General features: G+C 37.7%; 1 protein-coding gene across 3 annotated transcripts in view; it reads left to right on the forward strand.

The window, feature by feature from the left end:
• Window positions 1-25960, forward strand: part of LOC129798011 (baculoviral IAP repeat-containing protein 6) — a 54297-nt gene that overhangs the window by 25747 nt on the left and 2590 nt on the right. For 2 of the 3 annotated variants that reach the window (XM_055840941.1, XM_055840943.1), the window contains 10 exons: window positions 1419-3290; window positions 3346-3496; window positions 7125-7806; window positions 7873-8125; window positions 9724-12987; window positions 14333-14938; window positions 17845-18468; window positions 18547-18733; window positions 20660-20895; window positions 20961-21415. In XM_055840941.1, the coding sequence (XP_055696916.1) occupies window positions 1419-3290; window positions 3346-3496; window positions 7125-7806; window positions 7873-8125; window positions 9724-12987; window positions 14333-14938; window positions 17845-18468; window positions 18547-18733; window positions 20660-20895; window positions 20961-21415 (8330 nt within the window). The remainder of the gene's footprint in view (window positions 1-1418; window positions 3291-3345; window positions 3497-7124; window positions 7807-7872; window positions 8126-9723; window positions 12988-14332; window positions 14939-17844; window positions 18469-18546; window positions 18734-20659; window positions 20896-20960; window positions 21416-25960) is intronic. The other variant, XM_055840942.1, reaches the window with a different exon arrangement.

The following is a 25960-nucleotide window of genomic DNA, read 5'->3' on the forward strand; positions in this document are numbered from 1 at the left end:
TTAAAAATGAATTGATATGTAGAGGTGAATTTGGCTCTTATTTTGGTCAACTTGGTTATTAATTTGGACAGCTAATCCGCCTCAACAGGATGCCCAATGTTCTTCATTTCATGAACCAATCTTACCAAGTCCTCTTCCTGTTCATGTAAGGAAAACGTAGAATGTCATAAAAAGCCCGGAAACTTTCCATATCAAAAGTGAGTTGACTTCGGTAATCCAAGTATACTCGGATTCGTTCATTCCCTGACCTTTCCGGGAGCCTCTCAAGGCTTTTCTCGCTACATCTCATTCGTAGAGATGATGCTCCTTTGTTTCTCCAGGCATTTGTCCAACCTAGTCATCACAAAAGCTAAAATTTCACGAAATTTCGTGAGAAAAACATCTGTCCAAAATAAGGAGTATCACCTCACTGGTGAATGTTTTAAAAAAAATCTCATTTTTCACACGAAAAATCTAATTCACAAGGCAAATCTCACTTCAGGTCAAATGTACAAATCATTACTAACGTGAATCAACACAATTTTCAATGAATATTCAATAATATCACTCAAGAAAAGCGAAGAAATATTGTTAATACTTCACCACAGCTAAATAAGATTGATGTAAACACGAAGTTCTGTCATATTTCTCGTAAGCAATTGCTCACACAGAATTTTCAACAAAGCAATTTCACCTCAAATCATATTTAAAATTTAACGTATTTAGTGTTAAAATCTTCCAAAAAGATCAAATATTTAGATAGAATTCATTATTCATCAAATATTGGAATAAAAATCCATAATTTTAATCAATTTATTTTTAGTGTCCAATTTTACCCTCAAAGTGTCCAAAATAAGAAACTGGACAAAATTATGAGCCTTTCCCCTATATCTAAAGAATTTTCACTAAACAGTAGCATTCAACACTGAGAGAAATCCGAGAAATTTAAAATAACATTCCGGAAATGTTAACTTTACCCTGCAGTATTGATCCAAAATCGGTGTAAATATTACCATTTTTAGGTGTATTGGGGGTTAAAGTTACCCTTTTTCATGTTAATTTTACCCTTAAAAGGGTGTAAAATTAACATTAAAAAATGTTGATTTATTTTTACACCTAAAAAGTGTTAAAGTTATGAGGAAAAAAAGTTAATCGCAGCCTCTTTTTTTCTCAGTGTAGAAGAGTCAAGGAGCAAATTTATGTAATTCTCTTCAAAAAAAAAAAATATGAACTTAATATGTTGAATCTTCTGTCAAAGTTAATGCGTCTGTTACCCTATTTTATGGTTTTACACGTATTTTGTATTTTGCAATTTCACCAATAATTTTAAACTTGAGCTCAGACACCAACCATTTTCGTATCTACCCAAGACACTTTTTAGCGATTTTATGGTAATCTCATGATTTTCTTACAACAAAAAAAAATGTATGTGTTTGCAGTGTCCAAATACCTCAGGACAAAGACATCAAATCTCCCGGCTCAACTGACTATTCTCCATGCGCTCTTTGAAGATGTACACTGTCGTTATAGCTTGGCCAGTAGCAAATTAATAGAGTTACTGGATCCTCTGCTTAGCAGTGATGCATCCAATATGTCTCACATGCAAGCCTATCTCTATCGCGTGAAGGAATGCGATGATTCCCTGGCGGATCATTCGAAAATCATCACCATTTATGACGATTGCATATCCTTTCAGCATCAACTCAATGTGATTAAGAATGTTATAGCGAGGTTAGAGGGAGCTTTGGAAGAGAATCCGGTTAATCCAAAGGATGCTCCTCGGTTAACTATGTCTGAGATTTGTACGGATAAACTGAGGGTGCTCAGTGAGTGTCTGATTGAGGCACTACTGCACTTTGTGGTGGAATTTGGCACACTGAATTCCAATGCAATGGCTGTGGCTTTCAATCAGCACGCATGTGAGACGATATTCAATAATTTGGTAATCTCCAGTGATACTCACATGCAACTGGCCACATGTTCATTTCTCGTGAAGATGTGCTGCTTTGAACCATGGTGGGGAGATTTTATTGCCAATATCTTTACTGTGTGGTATTCATCGCAGAATAGTCGGATATTTCCGCAGGATAGAGTATTCTTCCTGTTGACTTATCTGGGCAGGAAGAGTATTACGATGGGATCGTGCAGAGTGACAGTGATTGATGCGATACTGAAGACTCTGGCCAAATTTCTGGCTCCATTGTCAAATAACTTTCGCATGGAATTTGCCGGAGGGGATGATGATCAGGATGGAAGAAATGATTTTTGTCACTGGGCAAGTACAGATCTTCAGTTAATTGGATGGTTGCTATTGTTCCTTTCTGTCTGCCTCGATGACTGTGGCGACAAGAAGGATCAATCATCAGTACGATGGGATTTTATGTCAAGCGAAGTGGACATGAGTAGGGCAAAGAATCAAGGATCTGGAAATACAAGATTATTTACAAGGTCCTTCAAGAAGAGATTCTATCAGAATAAAATTCCCAGCACAAGTTACAGCAATGATTCCCAATTTGCCCTCTCTCACAATCCCTTCCTCATGCAGAGTCAAATTATGCCGACTTTTGATGTGCCACAGAAGCAGGATTCGACATTTAAGGATATCTTCCTGAAGAAGACTGTCCAGGGAAAGACATTTCCAACCTATCTGATTGATGCATCGTCCAAGGTGAAATTCAAAATGTCCAAAGCAACAGCAACGGCTTCAACATCAGCACCGGCATCGTCAACTTCCAGCACGAGTCAAGGAGCAACTCCCACGACTCCTGCTTCGACTCCTCTGCCTCCAGTTGTGCCCAAAGATTCCCTCCTGGATACCAATGAATCACCCTTTGAACGAGCTCTACGAGCCATCAAGCCTCAGAATACGGTTATTGTCATCCGTGGCCTGATTGGATTGATTCTAGGCATGGATTTCACCTGCAATATGGATCTGTTCCTGCTGGCGTGCAAAATAATTGCCAGGCTCGTATCATCATGCCGATCAACCATTCAACTGTCAAAGATCATAACTCCAGCTCAGTTGCAGCAATTGATCAGGATTGCCGTGTGGGAAGATCAGCAACAACCATGGGCTATTCATGCCATTACCTGCCTCCTTCAGGACATCCTGGAGACTGATAGGAACTTCAAGGGGGATCTTGAAGAGGGATTCAGTGGGAGTACGCCGATGGAATTGGCCAATGTGGATAGTGGTTCAATGGATGATTCGCTCGATTATGTCGTAGACAGTGAAGTGATGCAGTGCGTTCTGGCTAAGATTGAAACAATGCAGAGTTCAACGGTTAACAAGGATGTCCCATATGCAGATGGTAAGAAAGCTTTCTTTTTTTCTTTGAGAAGATTTTATAAAAAAAATCTCTTCAGCAGCTTTGAAGACTAAACTTCCGTCGCTAATGGAGTGTGAAGATGCTGAAATGGAAGATCTTCTAGATGATATATTTGATCATGGAAAGAATACAGTTACCAGGAAGGACACCACAAATACAAAGAGTACAGTTTTCACTGTGAGCTATAGGTAAGTCAAAACTTTTTATAATTACCAGATTTTGTAGTATTTCTGTAAAATGCGATTTAGATGCAATCCCTCAAAAAATATCATAGGTGGTCTATTTCGACCACCCTCATTCTCATAGTTCCTTGCCCCTTTCGGAATTCTTCCAATGTCTTTTTCGGTTCATCTTGTTCGTCGAAGCGAATTTTTTTGTTATTTTTACATTGTGTGATCTCCAGAGTATGCAAAAACTAAGAATTCATGGAAATTTGAGGAAGAAAAAACTGGACGGAATTTTATGCTGTCCGGAATTTGGTACATTTACCCTACAAATAAAGAATTGCGAAAATTGCAACTCAGGGCACTTTACTTTCGCATCATTTTCCATTTACCGATTCTTAACCGATTTCAACCGATTTGTAAATCACTCGAAGGATCCCACAAAATAAATTTAAGTGTAACAAAAATGATTTTCGGACAAAAATTACTTATCGGTTTATAGCCGGTTCATTACCGATTGGTACCGGTTCAGTTTTGTCGGAAATACCAAGACCTTTTCAACGATTCCAAACAGACCCCATTCGTCTGATAAATGCCCTCTGTAGAGGCTTTTTTAACCTTTGACCTTGAAAAACCTTTATTAAGAATGATTGTGGGCTTTACCAACCTGAATAATGACCAAAGACTCGTTAAAAGTACTCTACTCTTGAAATGAAAACCCCCTCGAGCTTCTTAACTAACCTGTGTGTAATAATAAAAACCTTTAGAGGTATTCCAACAGTGGAATAACGCACCCCTCGGTGATTACACAAACCTGTAAATGGATAAAATCATCTATAGACAATCCGGTCGAATTGACCAATTTCCTGAGGAGTCTCGATCTCGGCCGAGTGACCACAACAGGCTCGTTGTCCAAAAGACTCTTCCGCTGCACTCTATGGGTCCAAAGTCTGAGACGCCGGAACTCTTTTATCCTTTTCTTTCACGGCAGTACGCAAAGTAGCCGGCTGGATGCTCGAAAGTCTATCTTGGAGATTTCTCCACAAACTCGATGTTCTTTCTTGGATAACTTTTTATTTTACTAATAAAGGCAATCTAAACTAACTATTGACAATGGATTCGAATCGACTAAAGGGCTTATTTCAACAGATATCGCTTTTTTTCTCGGGATACTTCTACACGCGTCTTTTCGCTGGTAGCCACACTTGAACACTCATAAAGATTTAACAAATTCACTTTTACAAAAGTGTTGCTCAGTTGCTCAGTTTCAAAACTGCTTGACGGTTGGTTTCTCCTTCGTCTTCATTTCCCACAATGATACAACGATATTTTCACACATGGCAAATTGTTCGCCTGCGTAATTCCTAAAGCATAGGGTGCAGGCATAACTTATGGCCACATTAAAGACATATCTCCTTCCAGCTGTTGATATTTTTGACCAATTAAAGCAAAATCTTGAGAATAATTTATTTCATGTTGTTTCTTTCCATATATTCAAATGAATTCACTAGGAAAATCCCTCAAACTCCGGAAAATATGTAATTTTCCCAACCATGTAAAATTCATCACTTGTGGCCTCTTTTACGAACTTATGGCCACTCGTGTAATAACTTATTGCCGCAATTTCAAATGATATTAAACAAACTTAGTAATAAAATAATTTTAATACAAAAGAAAAGAAAAGCATTTTAAACACTTTCATAGGTTTCTATTATTTTTTTAACAAGTTTTTTTTTATAGATTTTTTTTCATAATAGTAGCAGACTACTAACATTGATTCTCCGCACTGTGGTCAGTAATCTAACCTGTCTGCCAATCTCATCTACTTCACAATATCCTCCTGTGTCTATCCTCTTTTGGGCACTATGGAAGCCTCCATGATCAAATATTTCTCTCGGGGAATTTCCGGAGACTTTAACACAGTGTTTTTGTGGGGATTGTGATACAGTTCAAATGACTGGAATACTTTGGTCGTGGTCATTCCATTCTCAATGCTTCTCAAAACCCCTTGCATCCTTTCAGTTCAATAATAGGGCTTCGCTTTTATTTTAATCATATTTTTCATTGTCCTATAAGAGGGAAAAAGAGAAAAAGTTAGGTTATTTACAACAAAATACAAGTTCAGGGAAAAAATCAACCACACACTTTACTCATTTATAAACAACTTTATGTTACAATTTCAACACATACCTTAAATTTTATTAAATAAGGTAAAGTACCCTTTATTCGACCGGTTCCTCTATTCGACCGGTAGAATTATTTATTCAATTTATTTATATTTGCTATAATATTTTGTGTATGATCTAACATTAATAGGTCAATTATTCCATGAATAATACGAATCAGTGACAAATTCATAGAAATTGACGAAATTCACCATCAAATATTCAAAAATTGACACACCGGTCGAATAGAGGAACCCTTTCGAGTAAGGGTACTTTACCTTATTTGCTAGAAAACTCAGGTTCACTGAATCAGAATAACACGAGTGTCTGTCAACTCGCTAAGGCTAAACGAAATATCTGTGAGGGCGCTACACGTCAAATACTGTGGCCACAAGTTAATAATCTTATTAAATTGGTCATAACTTATGGCCTGGTCATTATTTTACATTTTTTGTTTTAAAAATCAACAAAATCAAGGGATAATAGAAAATATAGTTACTAAGAAAACATATTTTGAAAAATAGTGCTAAATATTTTTGATTGAAGATATAAAATTTAGTCAGCGAAAATTGTGAGATCGTTAGTAAATTCCTTAACAATTTCACGTATATTTAATCGTCGGGCGCATCAGTGAAATAATTCCAGCAAAATAATTAAAATTCAATCAAAATATAAAAGTAAATCAGTTTAAAAGTTTCATTTAATGATAGCAAATCAAATTTTCCTAATTTTGTGGTTCTTCGAAATTAATTTGTGTGAAAAAATTGAAAAAAATTCTGCGAGGTGGCCACAAGTATAGACTGGCTATAAGTAATGCCGCCACCCTATGCAAATATGAAAATAATCGCACGACGCGTTTTCTAGCAAAAACATGGTTTTGGGGGGGAAGGGGTGGTGTTGGGAGAAAATGAGGAGTATGTTAATGATCCTTGGGTCGACTTATGGGAGGGGTTCCTCTTAGGCCTCAAGTCGCTATCTCTAACCGTTTGGCCTCTAGAGCTGGCGACAGCCGGACAGACAGACGGACAAACAGCGTGACGGCATTTCTCAGAAATCGTCTGAAACACAAAGATTTGTTGCGAAAAGTGTTCTCCGAGTGATTTTGATTATTTATTGCCCAAAAATGTTTTTCCTTTTTTTTAAGTTAAAATTTAAAATCAACTCAAAAGTTTCAGTGATATTTCACACTAATCTTGACAGTTTCCAGCTAAAGTCTAAAGAACTTTTTTAAGCTTTTGAATATACTTCAATGAATCATGTTAAATACCTCTGCAAGATAATCTTATCGCCTTCCTCCAGTAATTCTTGCAGATAGGCGACATCAATTGCTTTTGGTCTTTCTGACCTCCGCGTAGAAATCTAAGATTATTGAACAGAATTGGACGATAAAACAATGAATTGTTTTAGTTAAAAAAAATTTACATAAAATGAAGATTATCTTCTTTTCGAGTGCCATTGAGGATAGAAATTTGTAAATTGCTTTGCAGATCTTTCTTCTCAAGGAGTGTTTCTTGTGCCATGGATGCTCGTTTGGAGTATGGCCTGGAGAGCAATATTGAGATAGCTCTGCGTCGCCTCTCAATGGCAGCATCGCTCAATTTGTTTGCCAATTGGCCTCCAGTTCCTGCCGATGGGGAAATCTTTGAGGCAACTGTGGAACTTCCTCCATGGCCTGAGCACATTGTTCAGGCTTGGTCTTGTCCGGAATATACTCAAGGCTATCCAACTCACATTATGCTTATTCTGGTCTTTGATAACATCTTCTCGGACTTTCATGAATCCTGGCTGAATCTTGAGCAAGTGTTGCAAATGTGGCTGACGCTCAATGGAGAATTGGGAGATAAGACACCAACGGGCAATTTTATGGCAATGGAAGCTCCACGGATACCTTTTGGTCGGAATGCCATTCAGGGATTACTGTCAGCTCTTTCTTGGCATCCAAATATCAAACTCCGAGCCTGGTGCTTGGGATTCCAATGCTTGGCTCTGGCTTGCAATAGCAACAACTTTGACTGGATGAATGCTGAATACACTTCTGAGGATCTCAATCAGAGTCACTATGCCAGAATGGGAAGTTTCATTGTGAACAATCAGAACTTTGAGAAGATGCTGTTGAGATTTTTCTCGGGAAGTGACATGTGCTCATCAGTCTTCGATGTCAGTCGATGTGTAAGTTTCTAATTTGTGTTTTTCTTTAATTTTGATACAAAGAAAACAGATGTAAATATTTTGCAGTCTGGTCCAACGGCTTGCAAATTGCTCCATGAGTTGTTTAAGAGATTGGAAGTGCAAAGTGAAAAGTGTAATACGAAGAGAAAACTGAAGGAGACGCTCTTGAGGGTGCTACAGAGTCTGATTCAACCAAATGGTGCAATTGCCAATCAGCAAGGTCCAATTGATGCTCAAAATCAACTTATCAAAGAGCTCATTTCCTATCAATACGAAAAGACTGATTTAGGAATAGCCATGAGCATTATCGAGAGTGTCTGTAAGTACATTTCTAGTATTCTTTGTTTGAACTTTTTCCAGTGTTAAATGAAAAAAAATCAAAATCAGAAATCCTATAATCAGAAACCATCATTATTTCGAGAAAAAAAATTGAATTTGTGTCAAAAATCAAAAACAAGTGATAAAAACTCTTAGTGAACCGTGTGGGGAAAATAGACGAATCGACAGAACTTTCGTGTGAAACATCTACACGATTTTTGCAGATGTCGACAGAACGGTAGATCGGCACGATTTTTAGAGTGATTTGCCGATTTATACAAGTTTTGTAAAAATCAACAGATCAGAACGATTTTTGCAGAGATTAGTAGATCTGTTCAAGTTTCGTAAAGACATTGTCTTTAGATCCAAAGACAATGGTAAAGATCAACAGATCGGAACGATTTTCTTATAGATTTGTCGATCTGTACAAGTTTCGCAAAGATCAACAGATAGGAACGATTTTCGAATAGATTTGTCGATATGAACAAGTTTCTCAAAGATTAACAGATCGGTACGATTTTTGCATAGATATGTCGATCTGTACAAGTTTCGCAAAGATCAACAGATCGGTTCGATTTTCGCATAGATTTGTCGATCTGAACAAGTTTCGTAAAGATCAACAGATCGGCACGATTTTCGCATAGATTTCTCGATCTGAACAAGTTTCGTAAAGATCAACAGATCGGAACGATTTTTGCAGAGATTTGTTGATCTGTACAAGAAACGCAAAGATCAACAGATCGGAACGATTTTGTCGATCTGTACAAGTTTCGTAAAGATCAATGGATCGGAACGATTTTCGCATAGATTTGTCGATCTATACAAGTTTCGCAAAGATCAAAATCGGCACGATTTTTGCAGAGATTTGCCTATCTGTTCAAGTTTCGTAAAGATCAACAGATCGGAACGATTTTCGCATAGATTTGTTGATCTGTACAAGTTTTGCAAAGATCAACAGATCGACACGATTTTTGCAGAGATTTGTCGATCTTTACAAGTTTCGTAAAGATCAACAGATCGACACGATTTTTCGCATGGATTTGTCGATTTGTACAAGAAACGCAAAGATCGGCACGATTATTTTGAGAGATCGACATTTCGGTACGATCTTTGTAGAGTTCAAATGATCAGTTCGATTTCTGTAGAAATCGTTAGATCTACAGATCGAAACGATCTTGTAGAAAAATCAGCAGATCGACACTTGAGTGAACCGTTAGCAACCCCCGTTAGTCTTCTTTTCTCCTGATTAAAATTAATCTGACAAAATCATCAGACTTTCGTTAAAGTAGAAATACATTTCAAGGTGAAGATATAATCAGATTGAAATTTTAAGTCTTTCATGGTTTTTTTTAAAGGTTTCTCTAGTATCTAAATTTATCTATTCAAGACTGTCTAGTTATATCTAAGAGATTTAACCATTGACAACAACCATCAAGATCCCTTTTTAGCACATACAACATACCATCCAAGACACTTCTCATATCGTTTCCCAATTTACGTGCCAAAATTCTAACCAATCCCCTTCAAAGTTTCCCTAAATAAATTTTTCAAGGGATTCTGAAGGTTTGGAATCATAAGGCAAAACTTTCTCCCTTGCAGCTTTCCTCGTCTACAATAATATTTCCAACACTGAGAAAATGTACTGCCAGAAGTCAACGGACAACAGCAAGAACTACAATGCATTTGGAAATCTCTTTGCAACTGTTCTAGGACCAGAAAATACGGCAAAAACTAAAAGTGTTTCGGACAATTCGCTCTTGGTCAATCTCCTCAAACTTTCCACAATTCTCGTACAGACAGCTCTTCCGCGTGATGGTGATGAAGCCGGTGGGAGTGGTGATGCCCTCAGTGAATCTTTTGAGAGTCAGACGGATGAGATAAAGGCTGAACAGCAGAATAGTGAGCAGCAGAATCGGGCTAAAGTTGCCTGTGTGGCTGATACTGTTTTGCAGCACTATCCAACAATGACGAGATTGCTTGGTTCACTGTCTCACTGTTCTAGTTCATCTTTTGCTCTATTGGCAGCTTCAGCCATGTACTCGAGTGTCAATCCATTGGACACAAATAGTGCCTTTGGGGAGCCACAGACTGTAGCTGATGCTGTTTTTCAGCTTTTGATGTTGCTGAGTAAGAAGGCATCTCAGCCTGTTTTGGTCGTTAGACCTATCTATCAGTTCCTCAATACGACTTTTCGTCAGGCTCTGCCAAAGTTACAACTGTCTGAGCCATTTTTGTGGTTCATTCTGAGGGTTTTAGATGCACCAGCCACTGTGGCGATATTCACTGAAATGGGAGGGATTAAGGTTCTCTGCCATAGTCTGGTGAGGAGTAATAGATCAATGGTGAATATGCAACCAGGACTTGTGTCTATGATTATGCAGCATTTGACGCCAAATATTGCTCAAGCTTCCAATTCGGCCAATGCCAATGGGAATAAGAAGAGTTCTCAGGCAAATGTCAAATCGGTTGATGGATTGATCAATTTTGCACCGTTCTGTAGTATTTCATCGGATATTTCTACGGCACAGCAAGCGGATGTCTTGATCCAGATTCCAACGCCGTCTCATCGAAGGGCCAGGACAGCAGCTTGGAATTATATGTTTTATCCAAATGAATCGTATGTTGATCTCACGATAACTTTCCCAACGGCTGTTTTGTTGTACGAGATCCAGTTGCAGCCTCATCTTCTGTCCCTGGCTTCCTGTCCGTATGCTGTAGCTGTGGAGATCACCAGGGACAACTCAATGCCTCCTATTCCCATTTCTCAGCCCATGCCGACGATTGGTTTGACTTGTATTCGGTTGAAGTTGAATCAACCGGAAATTGCAACAAGTATCGTTCTGAGGCTCTATCGTCCGAGGGATAGTTCGAATATTGGTTTAACACAGATCTCAATTTATGGAACAACCACTTTTAGTGACATCAATAAGTCGTCGTTGCTTGGGGATCATCTGATGGATGAGGAGAATCTGGCAAAATCCAGTTTAGGTTGGTTACGTGTCCTTGGTAGATGTTTCATTGTAGCTTCGTACAAAAATCAGGAAACCATTGCAAATGCTGTGATCTCGGCTGCTGCCAACTTCCCAGACTTCCTAGAAGCTTGTTGTTCTCTCCTCAATGTAGCTCCTCAAACCTCGACTATTGCCATGCAAGATCTCGAAGTGGTTCTGGTGAAACTGGGGCTTTTCAGCAAAGAACTTGGACTGAGGCTAATCAATATTCTCCTGAAGAATACAGTTCCACAATGCCTGAAACTCTGCAATGATTCCGTGTCGGATTTGTTGTATGATCTCTGTGTGCATCAAGATGAATTTACCAGGGATCGTGTGGAAGCTATGGTTAACTGGGTACAGACTCTCTATGATAGTATCTATGAGAATCTTGTTCATCCAACAAATCCCTATAGTGGATTTATCAAGTGCCTAGCTTCGATTCTATGGACAGTTCATACGAAACAACTGGCTGCGGATCTTGAAGGATTGATAACGAAAGAACTGTTTCAGTCTGTGTACAAATGGACACTGATCCTGGACAACAGCGAACCCTTGAAGAAGGCTTTTGATGCCATGCTCTGTTCCATTTGTTGCATCAAACCTGAAATGTTCCCTCTTCTGCTGCGAAGGATGAATGTTCTGGTGCCGAATCTGTCAACAGGTCTGGAAGCCTGTATTTCAGATGATCGGAAGGATACGGGTATGACGGATGATACGAAACAGGAGGAATCAGATACAGCTGAATGGTACAGTCATTTGGTGATTGAAGACATTTCAGAGCTCAATCTGACCAAAAGTCAACTCTCAACAATTGCTCTTGCTTGCCAATCAACCCTAGCCATTCATCAACTCCTAGATTCAGGACTTCCACGCCTCCTCACTTCGGTTATACTGGAATTCTGTCATAAAATCTCAAATACAACAACGTCCGGAGAAGAATCAGCAGAAACAATGGAAACTTCCTGCCTCACAGATTCTGCTAAAGTTGAGAGCACAAAGATGGATAGTCGCACGAAAAAGTATCCAATGGTTAGTGTTCCCACCTGTGCGGAAATACTCAATTTCTTCTCGGAAATCTGCACTGAAGGCAGCATGAGAGATTGGTTGGGATCATTCGAGGGATCGGTGTTCTGGAAACCTCTTCTGGATATTCTCTGCAACATTCGTCCTTTGAATTCCGATGGGCAAATTGAGACGAATTTCTCCTACCTCGAAGACAGTATGATAAAGTTTCTGTCCAAGGTGACGGCGTGTCATCCGAAAAATCAAGATACGCTTACTGTTATCCTCATATCTGTGATCAGAAAACCCAATGGTGGGAAGAGTCTGAAACAGAGTATTTCAGGCTTTACGAGAAGATTGGTGCTACAGCTCCTTCTGGAGAGTGAACGTATACTTATCTCCGTTAAGAGTGATATGTCATTGCATAGAAGGGAGCAGGGTAACGTACTCATCAGCAATCATCCGTCGAGGAGACCAAACACACACAATCTCCTCTTTCTCATGAGCACCCATACAAAGTGCCAGGAAATCCTCGAGAGTTGCATCACAGTCTTCTCCAATATGCTGCCAAGCACACAATCCACGGATGCCAAAGCACCCAATACAGAACAGGCCAATCCCTCGACGTCCCATGTCACAGTTTCCGGGAATGGATCGGTCAGCAGCAATGGCACATCGACGGGTGGGCAGAATTCATCAAGCAGCGGCGGAAAGTATTCGTCCAAGAATGATCTCTTCGAGATGGCTCTGGGCCAGGGTCTGGAAGTGCTGAGTGTTGCTGCTGGAGTTACAGCCAAAGATAAGAGACTGAAGGATGTGAGGAATCAGGCTGCAGCACTGAAAGCCAAAGAGTTACTTCCACTTTTGCGTAAGTTCATCATTTAGGGAGCAATAAACTCTGAATAGCAGTTTTCAGAACATTCGAAGTTCAGTAAACTGCCGATGGTGGCGCTTTCTTCACATCTTTTTAAATGTGCATTTTTTCAATACTTATGATGGCCTAACGAAAGATACCTTTTTTATTTGTTTATTTTTTCATGTCCTTAATGAGCGTGGGGCGGAGCGTATCAGTAAATTTAGGCCACGCCCCCAAAATTCATAAGAAATACATTATGATATTAGGGAACTGGATATCGTCGGTAGGATGGTATCAACTGTGAGGAAAAACAACTCTTTCCAGAGCTTTCGGCTCGAGCTGGAAGGCTTCCGAGCTGTCCGAGAAACGCTTCGCGAAACCCGAGAAACCCACATTTTGCATCGCGAAACCCGAGAAACCCACTTTTTGCATCGCGAAACCCGAGAAACCCAATTTCTGCATCGCGAAACCCGAGAAATCCACTTTTTGCATCGCGAAACCCAATTTCTGCATCGCGAAACCCGAGAAACCCAATTTCTGCATCGCGAAACCCGAGAAACCCACTTTTTGCATCGTGAAACCCGAGAAACCTACTTTTTGCATCGAGAAACCCAATTTCTGCATCGCGAAACCCGAGGAATCCAATTTCTGCATCGCGAAACCCGAGAAACCCAATTTCTGCATCGCGAAACCCGAGAAACCCAATTTCTGCATCGCGAAACCCGAGAAACCCAAAAATTGCATTGCGAAACCCGAGAAACCCAGTGTCTGCATCGCGAAACCCGAGAAACCCACTCTTTGCATCGCGAAACCCGAGAAACCAGAAACCCTTATCAGAAAAAATGGAAATGAGTTACCCATTGAAACTTTCCAGTTGTGGCAATAATGGCACATTTAAAACTGGGCGTGGCTAAATATTCTAAAATTATCCTCAGCTTCTTATATTTTTTTTTATTTTGGAGTAGAGTCTCATTTTCATAATTACGTTGCTTTCTAAACTGTTAACCTGAAATGTTAAACTACAAGAATTTCAATTTTGTCTGCTCAAAACTTCTAGAAAAGGCGTGGCTTAAATTTATAACCACGCCTCCTTATAAAGCACATCAAATATTTTCTTTTTACTAAGAGAAATAAAACTCGTTCAAATAACAGAATCTCTTGATATATTTTGTAAATTCTTTACGTTCTATATTGTTTCCCGTTTTGCGATGTAAGCGCCACCAACGGCAGTCTGTCAAACTTTGTATGTTGTAAAAGCTTTAGAAAAAAAAAGTTGGAAATTACCATTCCATAGCATTTGATTTTAGGCTAGAAAAACATATAGCTAGCAAACAAATAGCTCAATTTCTGTTTTCAGGACTTCGAAACGACGAGTCTCTGAATACCAATCAGATGACAAACTGTGCACAGTTGATGCACATGGCGTGTCCGGGAGTCATTTTGACTTCCGACACGACAGTTTCACAAATTCTTGCCATGCTCCATTCCTCGGGCATTTCCCTCTCAACGCCCTGCATCAACTTGAGTTTGGTGCAGGGACGCAAGCAGCCGGATGATATCAGTGATGACACTCTCATAAAAGCCTCTGACTTTGAACCACTCCCGTCGCCGCTGCAGATCTTCTCGAGTCATGGAGGGCTATCCCTCTTGGCTCACTACCTGCCCACAGTCTACCCAGATACACCAAAGTCCAATGGAGTGCACCAGGAGAAGGATAAGAGTCCGCCGACCAGTGAGTGGGTGAAAGTAGAGGCCAATGATGACATCTACGAGGATCTGGATGATGGGATGGCTGAACAAGGTTCAAAATTGCCAGCCATCTCCTCAGTTCCTCAGCACTCTCTTTCGGCCTTCGGACTCTTCCTGCGCCTGCCGCCGTATTCGGATGTCCTGCTGAGGGATAAGACTCGGGCTCAGTGCCTTCTGAGGCTTGTCCTTGGGGTCACGGGCGATGGAGAAGGAAGTAAGTAGATCAATATTTTGTCATAATATTATTCAATTTTGGTTGGGATTCTTATTTTTTGTGATGTTCGTCTAATAAGTTGTCAATAAATTGAAAAATTCTTAAATCCTGCGACCTCGAATATCCCTCGAAATTCTTAAGTCCTCCGGGACTCCGAATATTCCGGGGTCCCTAAATTCCGGGACCCTGAATCTTCCGAGATCCCTAAATCCTGAGATCCCGAATATCCCTCGGGGTTTTGAAGTCCCGGGATCCTGAATATTCCGGGTTTCCGAAATTTCTAGAATCTGAATATTCCGGGAGCCTTACTAAATTCCGGGACCCCGAATAATCTCAGATTTCTAAAGGCCTTAAGACCCCGAATATACCTTAGGTTTTCTGAAGTCCCAAGATCCCGAATATCCTTGAGTCCCGAAATATCCCAGGAACCCTAAATACTGGGACCCCGAATATACCGAGATCCAAAAATTCCGGAACCTTGAATATTCGAGGGTTTCTAAATTCCAGAGCTTCCAATATTTCGCGGTTTCGAAATCCTGGAACCCCGTATATTTCAGAGTCCCGAAATCCCATGGCTCCTAATGTCCCAAAATTCAGAAATTTCGGAACCCCGAATATCCCAGGCCTCTGAATAGCCTGGCCCAGTCTATATCCTGAGATTTCGGGATTATCATATTTCAGGGTTCTAGGACTCAGGATCCCGTTTTATTTAATACTTTAACCTCTGGATTGATCCCGATTTTAAAAATAGTCAAAATCGGATTTTGACTATTTTCGAAAAGAATTCAGAATCGGAAAATCGGACACTGCGAGAAATCCGAAAAAGTTAAAATTACATTCCAGAAATGTTTATTTTACCCTGCAGTATTGATCCGAAAACGATGTAAATATTACCCTTTTTTATGTGTATTAAGGGTTAACGTTACACTTTTTCATGTTGTTTCTACGCTTAAAAAGGTGTAAAATTAACATTAAAAAATGTTGATATATTTTTATACCTTAAAAGTGTCAAAGTTATGAGGAAAAAAAGTTAATCGCGCACACCTGTTTTTTTCTCAGTGTATCCGAAACAATAAAATAATCAAAATCAGTGCAGAAAGGGATTAGATTACAGAATTTTCACGAAGAATAGTTCCTAGGTGGAGTAACCACTTATCGCCACTTTTAGGAAAAAGTTAAATTAATTGTATTATAACTTTTGACCCGTTATTATCAGATAACTCAAATTTGACACAAAGCTACTTAGATACATTGGCTCTAGATTCTTCAAAACAATTGTCCTACAATTCAACGCGGGAGTACATAAAAAACTGATTTTTATTAACAATGCAAAAATAACCACTTCGTCGCCACTTTTTACCACTTTTCGCCAGTTCCGTAACCACTTCTCGCAACCCACTTGAAAAAGTTCAAACTCGATTATTTTGAGCAATATTATGCAAAGAATACATTCAGCATTTCTTTTTCCTCATGATCACCTTATTATCACTCACATTAAATGATTTTTCTTCACTTTTATTTGAGAAATCAAATTATTAGACTATTGCAGAAAGAAAACAAAGTAGATTTGACAACTGAGAAAGCTGAAAAGCTATGGCGACAGGTGGTGAATCAATTTTAGAATATTACCACTTTCCGCCATGGCTCATTTTTATATAAAAATAATATAAAATGAAATATTAACTAACTAAATACAAATTTTATGTATTTGTCGAATGTAATTAAATGTTCAATAGGCAAATTATTGATTCAAAATCGGAAATATTGTTCGATAAAAGTTTCATGACACTTACTATATTTGGTAAGAAATATTGGATTCGATGCACTTGCTTAAAATATTTCTCTAAAAAATGCTCAAACATTTAAATTCAAAACAAAAAATGAGTGTTTTTCGACTCTGTACGTAGCAGCAATAAAAATACAAGTAACTTTGCGGCTCATTTATTTCATAAATCATGAAAAATAGCGATTTCAATATACGTGGCGAGAAGTGGAGCACTGGCGAGAAGTGGTGATTCCACCCTACACAGAAAAAAATATTTCGTAAAATTGTTCGTAAATATTTGTGAATTCCTACTGAGGACTAGTGAAATGCTCGTAAATCGTATAACCCACAAACATGTTCGTAAAAGTTTATAATTTTTCACAAACATTATTCGTAACATGATCATTTGACGAGCAATTTTGTTCTTTTACAAACTTTTGTTCGTAAGTGTTCGTAAATACACAAAAAATGTTCGTAAAATTTTGTCATTTATTCGTAAAGTATTGTAAAAAAAAATCAAAAATGTACGTACAAATGTTTGTAAAAGAACAAAAAATGCTCGTCAAGTAATTACGTTACAAACAATCTTTGTGAAGATATACAAACTTTTACGAACTTTTTTATGGATTGTACAATTTATGAGCATTTCGTAAGACCCCAGTGGGAATTCAAAACATTTACGAACATTTTTGGAAATGTTTTTTTCTGTGTTATGTCCAACGCACGATAACTTTTGTTTAGTAAACATGTTTTTGACATTTCAATGAGAGTGAATAAGATCTAGAGATCTAGTCATCTCGCTCATTCTCATAGGAAATTTTGAAAACATGGTTACAAACAAAAGTTATTGTGCGTTGGGCATTAGTAAACAATTTTATTAATTGGCCAATAAGTTCAGATTAAAAAAAAATGGATTAAAACTGGATTTTTCCAGACAACTTGTTCCTTGCGTTCGAAAAACGTTCTTTTAGGGCGAAAATCCTTCAAAATTATTCTGAAATACCACCAGATTATTTCAAATTTGGTCCTCCTCTTACTAAAATTCTAGCTATGCCCTTGTCATCTAGCGTAAGCCAATTTAGGCCTATCATTTTTATCATTAGTTCCCATTGATGAATTTTTGCATTTTGCAATTTCCCAGATGAAATCTATAGCCTGTCGCTGGCTTCCACCCTTCCGACGTTGCCTTTTGAAGTTTTTCGCCAACTCCTGGACAGTTCTCCACTCACAACTGATGATGGGGTTCTGCTGAGGAGAATGGTGATTGAAGTGGGTGCCATAAATCTCGTGTTAAATTGCCTGAGTATCTTCACGCATCACTCGCAACAGAGTGCCCCGGCAAGTGGAGAGAGTTCAGCAAGTGCCAGTGTTATCTTGCCCCAAGCTGATGTCTCTGTGGCTGCCCAGAAGACCGCAACCCCAACGGGGAATGCGATTGGTGGCGAAGAGAATTTAACATCCGATGACAAGAGTCATGTGTATTGGGCTAAGGGAACGGGCTTTGGTACAGGTTCCACTCAGCAGTCCTGGGATGTTGAACAGGCTCTGCTGAGGCAAAAGTATGAGGAGGAACATGTTACTGTACTGCTTCAGGCACTTTCAAGTTACATTAATCCGGGAGATAAAATTCCTCAAGGGGTTAATGATGAAGGAGGTTATCACGAGACAAGTGATATTGCACCCGAATTGCCACCGATTTTCTTCGAGCTTCTCCAGCAATCTTGCTTAATTCCAGCACTGTGTTCATACCTGAGGAATGATTCTGGTGAGTTTTGTTTTCAGGGATTGCCATTCCTCCAAAAAAAGAAAGGACAGGCTTCTGAAAGAGGAATTTCTTTTGCAGTTTTGGACATTACTCGACATATTCCACTGTACAGGGCTATTTTGCAACTTTTGAGAGCTATTGCTTTATCCAATCAACTTGTTTCACTTCTTCTGCCACAGCAAAATGAAAATGGCAATACCATATCCATCGCTACTCTGCTTTCCAACATGAAGAGCTGTGTGGACACTTATGCCAGTCGTCTCAAGTGAGTTTTTTCTAATAATTTTATTATATTTGATTGTTTTTAAAATGAAGTGGATGAAATCTTCAAAAAAATTTTAACGGTATAAGAGATTTCAAAGGGAAAGAATTAGTCAAATTTCGTTTTAGATGGAATACTTTATTTTCAGTATTTTGAATTATTTAGATTTCTAGATCAAAGTTTTGATCGCCACAAATTTCTTGAAAATAGCCCTAAGTCAAATCCATTAGGAATAAAGAAAAACAATAAGTGATACGAAGCTTGAATCGTCCGAAGGTAGCGCACTTTCCCCTACAACGGAAATCTCAAGATCTTTCAAAAAAATCCAAATTTAAGCAAAATTTGAAAAATAGGCCCTCCAAAGTAGTTAAACTATATAAATCGATATTGAAATATTTTTCGAATATGTTTATGGCTCCGGCACATCTTTTAGATCAGGAAAATTTCATAAATTCCAAATTCATATCCCTTTCTTTCTTAAAAACTTTGCATATGTGTATCCTACTTTTTCGCACTCTTCTTCTTATTTTGAACATTATACCAAATTAAATTTAGTTTAATCTAATTTCGAGACCGAAAGAGTGATGTAGACTTATGCAAATATTTTGAGAAAGAAAATAACGCGAATTTCGATTTCATTAAATTATACCGAGCTGAGGGGTGTGGCGAAGGCATTAAGGTTGAAATATTTGCCTTGACTACCTCCAAAATATCTTTGAGAATGAAAAAAAAATCTGGGAGCTGTTTTCGAAATAAACCAACAAAGCATGGAAGAATCGTCGAAGATTGGAAGTAGATATCTCTTACCATTCTCTCTCTCGACGTCGAGCAAAGAGGTCGCCCAGGGAAGCGGGCTGTGCTCCCCGACCAGAGGAGTGGCTTTTTGTCTTCTCACCTCTCAATGCCTTCAGTATTGAGTGGTTTAAAATCAAGTAGGGTAAATTAAACTAATTCAAAACCTACTCCAAATGGAAATTTTTCGCTACTCCAAATGGAAACGTCATTGTTTTCACGATAAATACAGTACTAAATTATTTTATTTATATATTTTCTATAACACAGTTTCATTATTTAGTTAATTTTGCTCCAAATAAAGCGAAAATCCATTCATATTCACAAATTTTAATTTTTTAATTTCTCAGAAAAATTAAAAGTGTACCTTTTCACCATCGAATTTTTCATAGATCGACCATGTTTTCCAATGAAAAACACAATGAGGTGACTGTTGTTTATTCGTTTTGTTTAACATTTATGTCATATTTCTGGCTACTTTTAGTTAAATTAAGTTGCTAATCTTTATTGTTAACGGTACGTGAAGTTTTCAAATGAAATAATTACCTATTTCGTGAACAAAAAGGGTTTTACTGAAGTAACTGCAAATGCTTCAATAGGAAACTCCGGAAATATGATTTTTTTGGAGAGATTTTCTTATTGTTTTAGATGGGAAAGGAGAAAAGGTCAGGAATAAGAACAAATCCTGCACTCAAGAGCAACTCAACAAGGTTTTGGAAGTCTCGTCGCGGTTTCACTTACACTGTTTGTCTCCAATTAGAAACTTTCCCTTGTCTCCATTTACACTCGCATTTTACACTCGCGTATTTTTCTTGTATTTAAGAAGTTTTCAAATTATATCTAAAGAATTTTCACTAAACAGTAATATTCTAGAAGAGTCAAGGAGCAAATTTATGTAATTCTCTTCAGAAAAAATATTAACTTAATGTGTTGAATCTTCTGTCAAAATTAAAGCACCTGGAAATGGTTTTGAATTAGGACATTTACCCTATTTTCCTATGAAGTTTTGAGAATTCCTGATTTACGGACCAAGTGAGTTACGACTAATGGCTATTCTGAGCAACAATCATCTCACCAATCCGATCATCATACAAAGCTTGATGCATTCGTTCTCATATAAAACTTCTTTTGCTATAGATTCAACAAGAAATCGAGCGCGAAGGGACGTGTTTTTGTCTCTTGTGTCGATGAGGGTGACGATGAGGGACTTGCATTACTGATTCCTGACATTCAGGATACCACTTTTCTCGTATTGAGAGCCACAAATGCCGATAAAATGCCCAGCACCATTGAAGATGCACCAACAATTGAGCGTCCGACATCACGATCAATTGAACAGAGATACATGGAGATAATGAAGAAGTTGCAATTTGGTAAGTTTTACTTAATCCAAATTCTTTTGTGATGAAACTAATCGTCCTTGATGTCCCTCTCGTAGACACTTACGAGATGATTTCAGAGACTGAGAATGGCTATAGATTTGTGGTGTCGTATCACTTTGAGAGTAACATGAGGATGTCTGGTGATCGATATCATCCTGTTCGAGTTAAAAGACTCGCTCAGGAGACTGTGACTCTGTCCACGAGTCTCCCACTGTCCTACAGCAGTTCGGTGTTTGTTAGATGCGACACTGATCGGCTGGATGTTATGAAGGTGCTGATTACGGGTCCAGCGGACACTCCCTATGCCAATGGCTGTTTCGAATTTGATGTCTTCTTCCCGCCCGACTATCCGAATTCGCCCATGATGATCAATCTCGAAACCACTGGGCGACACACCGTTAGATTCAATCCTAATCTCTACAATGATGGCAAAGTGTGTTTGTCGGTGCTAAATACATGGCACGGAAGGCCAGAGGAAAAGTGGAATGCCCAGACATCGAGTTTTCTACAGGTAAGATCTTTAAAAAACAGTTTCATAATAAAATGAGCTGTTTTAATTATTTTTAGCATATGATATTTTGATTTTTTTTATTTAACATTCTAATTGGACAATTTTTACCTCAATTTTTAAATTCATACGTAGACCATAGACCGTAGACCATCAATGTTAAATTCATACGAAGACCATAACGTCCTTTCATGGCAACATAAAAAATCGACATTTTGATTTTTTATTCTAAGTATTTTTTGAAATATAATAGAATTTTGTTTTTTAGACAGGAAATAAGTATAATTCCACTCAATAAATTGAGCGCTAGGGTATTTATTTTTGACTAAATTTAGGTTAATATCTTTTAATAATTTCATTTTTAACTATAATTAATAAATTAAGTTCCATTTAAAATTAAAGTGAAAAGTTGCTCATTAAAACTTCTAGAACCACTCGAAATCGCTGATTTAGTCAAGACACATTGCTAGAATTGCTCAATGTCACGATGGTACACGGGTTGTCAGATGAGTGTTTTCGCTTTTGAGTATTTCAGTCGTTTGAGCGAAAATGTGAGATTTTATTGAGTCCGACAGCCAAAACGTATAACAAGAACGTTTAACAGAAGAAACGTATAACAACAACGTATAACAGAAGAAGAAAATGTGAGATTTTAGTGAAGAAGAAGAAGTTTTCCTCCTGTACGCTACTTTTATGTCGTACAAAAGGACCCGTTAGGCGAGAAGAAGGAGGATGTGAGCGAGAGATTGGCTCCTAACGCGACCTGGTGTAGTTGAAATTCTCTGGGGCAATTTTTTTTGGACATAATAATTTTCTCCGAATGACTTCGGAGGAATTTAAAAAGCTGCTTCAAACCGTAGGGCGCCGTAGTTCCGGCGATTGGTGACTCAATTTGTCGCAAAAGGCCTGAAAACCATCAGACCGGCTGCCTCTATTTTCGTATTCCCGGCAGTTGTAGTCCCAAATGACGGATTTCTGATGCACAGCCTCAATTAATTCAGCCACCGTCTCATTTGACCACGAAATCCTAGAAGTTTATGAAGGAATATAAAATGTAGATCGAACACATTTTTGTTTAGCTTTTTTCTTACTTATCCTCTTTACCGATCTTTTTCAATGTCTTTTGTATTTTCTCCATCTCGTGCGCGATAAATAGTAGGTATAAGAACTACTTTTTATCACAATTTAATTACGAATAAATTGGTGAGAAAATTGTGGCGCAGAAACTACAAGAATGACTGCAATAAAGTTGTACCTGATGAAAATTTAATGAGCAAAGTTTGCTCATTAATTTGCTCATTAATTATTAATCGTATTTATGCTATTTTAATATATTTAAACCAATTTTCAGGAGTCGAGTCCACTTTTTTATCACAAAATGAATCGATTTCTAAAAGCTCTTACGAAAATTGCATATTATGATACATATCAGCAACAATTAATATGAATCACATTAAAATTTTAATGTGAAATTCTCTAGTGTGATACCACGGTAAAGTTTTGCATTAATTTTTGTCGAAATATCGTAGGAAAACTGTTTAACGAACAAAAATAAAGGAAAAATCAAAGTCTTGGTGGCGATAAATCTTAGAAACTAAGAAAAATGACTAGGTCCTATCATATAATTGTCAAATTTGTCAATATATCCGCCATACATGCCTCTTAAGGTACCCCAAGGGTCAAAAATCTTCTGTTGTTAGATGCAAAACGAGCTTTTTGCCTTTAAAAGTGTTGCTTTTTAGTCAAAAAAGAACATTTTCATCGAAATTCTTTCTTTCACAAATCTATTGCATTATCCCACTCTTTTGCATTCTTCTTCTACTTTTAAACTTAATGGCGCTGGCACACCTTTTCAATTGAGTGAAATCACAGTCTATTATACAATGGTGAAATTCAATCGATTGAAATTTTACTACTTACTCTTTTAAACTAAAATAAGATATATTTGTCTCTTTCTGTTAAATGAAAATTGGAATTTCAATTTCATTTTCAATTTCAATTTGCATTTGATAGAAAGGGACAGCTATATCTGATTTTAGTTTGAAAGAATAAAAGGTTAGAACGGTTAGAATTTCAATCGATTGAAATTCACTCAATTGAAAAGGTGTGCCAGTGCCAAGTGCCTGGCAAGTTGGCCTTTTTATATGGATCTATTTGAAGCCAATTCCTAAATTGATCTCGGACTCAGCTCACAGTGCTTCGAGGAAAATATTTATTTAAACAAAATTTATCCCTCCATATGGAAAAGTTATCTTATAATACGAAAAAACTTCTCACTTTTTAAATATTTAGCATAACGGTAGCAAGTACAAAAAAATTCCCATATAAATTTAAATCGAAGTATGAGAAAGTGACTTCAAATTTCAAGCAAATTTGCCAGGGGGTCGGCTAGCGCCATAACAATTTAAATTTAGTTCAACCGAATATGAAGTGCAAAAGAATGAGATAGACATATGCAAAACATGTGAGAATGAAGGGAATGTGAATTTTGATTTCATGAAATTTTTCTGATCTAAAAGGTGTGCCGGCCGGATCCATAAACACTGAAATTCCGAAAAGCCAAAATTCCGAATTCTTAAAAGTGTCATAGCTAGTCCCACGATACGATACCATCTCCGCTTGCTAAAGGCAGAGGGAAATTTTGTGGGTTTTGGGAAATTCTTCCGCAGATTATCCTTCGATTATACGTCCTTTTTTTAGGATTTTGATCATTGCACATTTTGAACGTTTCAGGATTTCGATCATTTACGATTTTAACCGTTTCGGAACTTTGGCGTTCGAAATTGTGGTTTTCTGGATTTCGGCGTTCGGGATCTTGACTTTCGGGATTTTGATGTTGGAGACTTAGGCTTTTGGAATTTTGGCGTTCGGGATTTTAACGTTCGGAATGTTGGCCTGGACAGATTTATGGCAAAGCGAAATTAAGAAGTTGTCAATCATCTTGGCATTTTCGGTGTGATTTAAAAGGGGTTATCATTTTAACCCTTTAAGGACGATTGGAACACCGATGTCCCATAAAGAAAATAATTTTTCCTGAAAACCTGAAGTTATTTTTTTTCTTATGTTTGTACGTAATTGCAAATTAGGATATTTTTTGCAAGTCTGCAGCTATTTGCTATATAGGGGAAGGTCGTCTGCCTTCAAACGAAAAATGTAGTTCCAAATTTAAGATTTTTTTCTGAAGAATCCACAAAATGGATTTTATTTTCTACTACACCAAAAAATTCTCTTGTTCATTCGGCGTATATGATTACCTCCTTTAGCACTTACAAGTCCTCAGTTTTTCCTTCTGAGGAAATTAAAAAAGTGATGTCGATTTGTATGAAGGCAGCTGGCATAGTCTGCCTTTAAATGCGAGGCAGCTACCTTTAAATGTTTTTTTTTTCACTGAGAATATCAAATCAATAAAACTAAATGGGCTATAAATGATTAGATTGAAGCCTAACGCACTCACTAAAATCATCACTGCAGTCAAAAGACATTAAACAATAACTTTTCTTCACATTTTTCTGAAGCACTGTTTTGCACTTGAAAATTTGGAAGAAAATGCCATTGAAGTTGAAAATTGTCAACTTGAAACATCCCGGCCGGAGCAAGATAGCGGGTTATAAGTATTTGTATGACGTTCGTCAGAGAAAAGTAGGAGTTCGATTTCACATGTTTTGATGTATGGAAAGATAGGATTTAAAGGCACACAACATTAGCATTTAAAGGCTGCTGCAGGGTGATATTTGCAAATTTTTGCCACCTACAAAAATTGTGTCATCTGAACCAAAATGTATTAACAGAAATATTAAGCCTGATTAACCTTCTATGTGTCACAATGGAAGATTTATTTGTAAAATGATTTTTATTATGAAAAATCACATGATTTGTGGAACATCAAAATTACAGTTTAGAGTTCATTTTCATTTTTTTTTATCTAGCATCTAGGAAATAGGAGCTAGGCTCTCCATTTTTTGATGATTTGTGAGGATGATGGATAGCTACCTAATAGTCAATAGAATATAATTTATGCTTTTGAGAACAACGAAAAAATCGCAACGTTTAAAGGCTGCTGCATTTAAAGGCAGACGACTTTCCCCTATAGTAAATTTTTAAGTTCAAAAATCACGGATTTTTAAATTGTCAAATTGAAAATTGATTCTTCCAATTTTTTTTAAGCAAACCCGTTTTAGAACACGAAACTACAGTATACTCAAACATAATATTTTTCTTTAGAGTGCAAATTATCTGTCATCGGCATCGTCAGAAAATTAATTAAAATTTTTGAGCTATTTTTGTCCCTATCGTTTATAAAGACAAAAAATACACCAAATCAGATTCTGTTAGCTTTTTGAAGGTTAGATGTAAGACGTTTCACAAGTTTTGTTTATCGGTTTCATTTTCATTGCTGATTTTCGGCCAGCGGAAACTGTCTCGTCATTAAAGGGTTAAGGAATTTTGATTCCTTCGTGATTTTGTCTTTTTGAGATTTTGGCTATCACAGCAAATCATCGTTAATCGCAAATATTGAAAGATTCAATGAGTCCAATGCTATTAAATCCA

This window comes from Phlebotomus papatasi, chromosome 1, assembly GCF_024763615.1.
Source record: "Phlebotomus papatasi isolate M1 chromosome 1, Ppap_2.1, whole genome shotgun sequence".
In the NCBI taxonomy this organism is placed as follows: Eukaryota; Metazoa; Arthropoda; class Insecta; order Diptera; family Psychodidae; genus Phlebotomus; species Phlebotomus papatasi.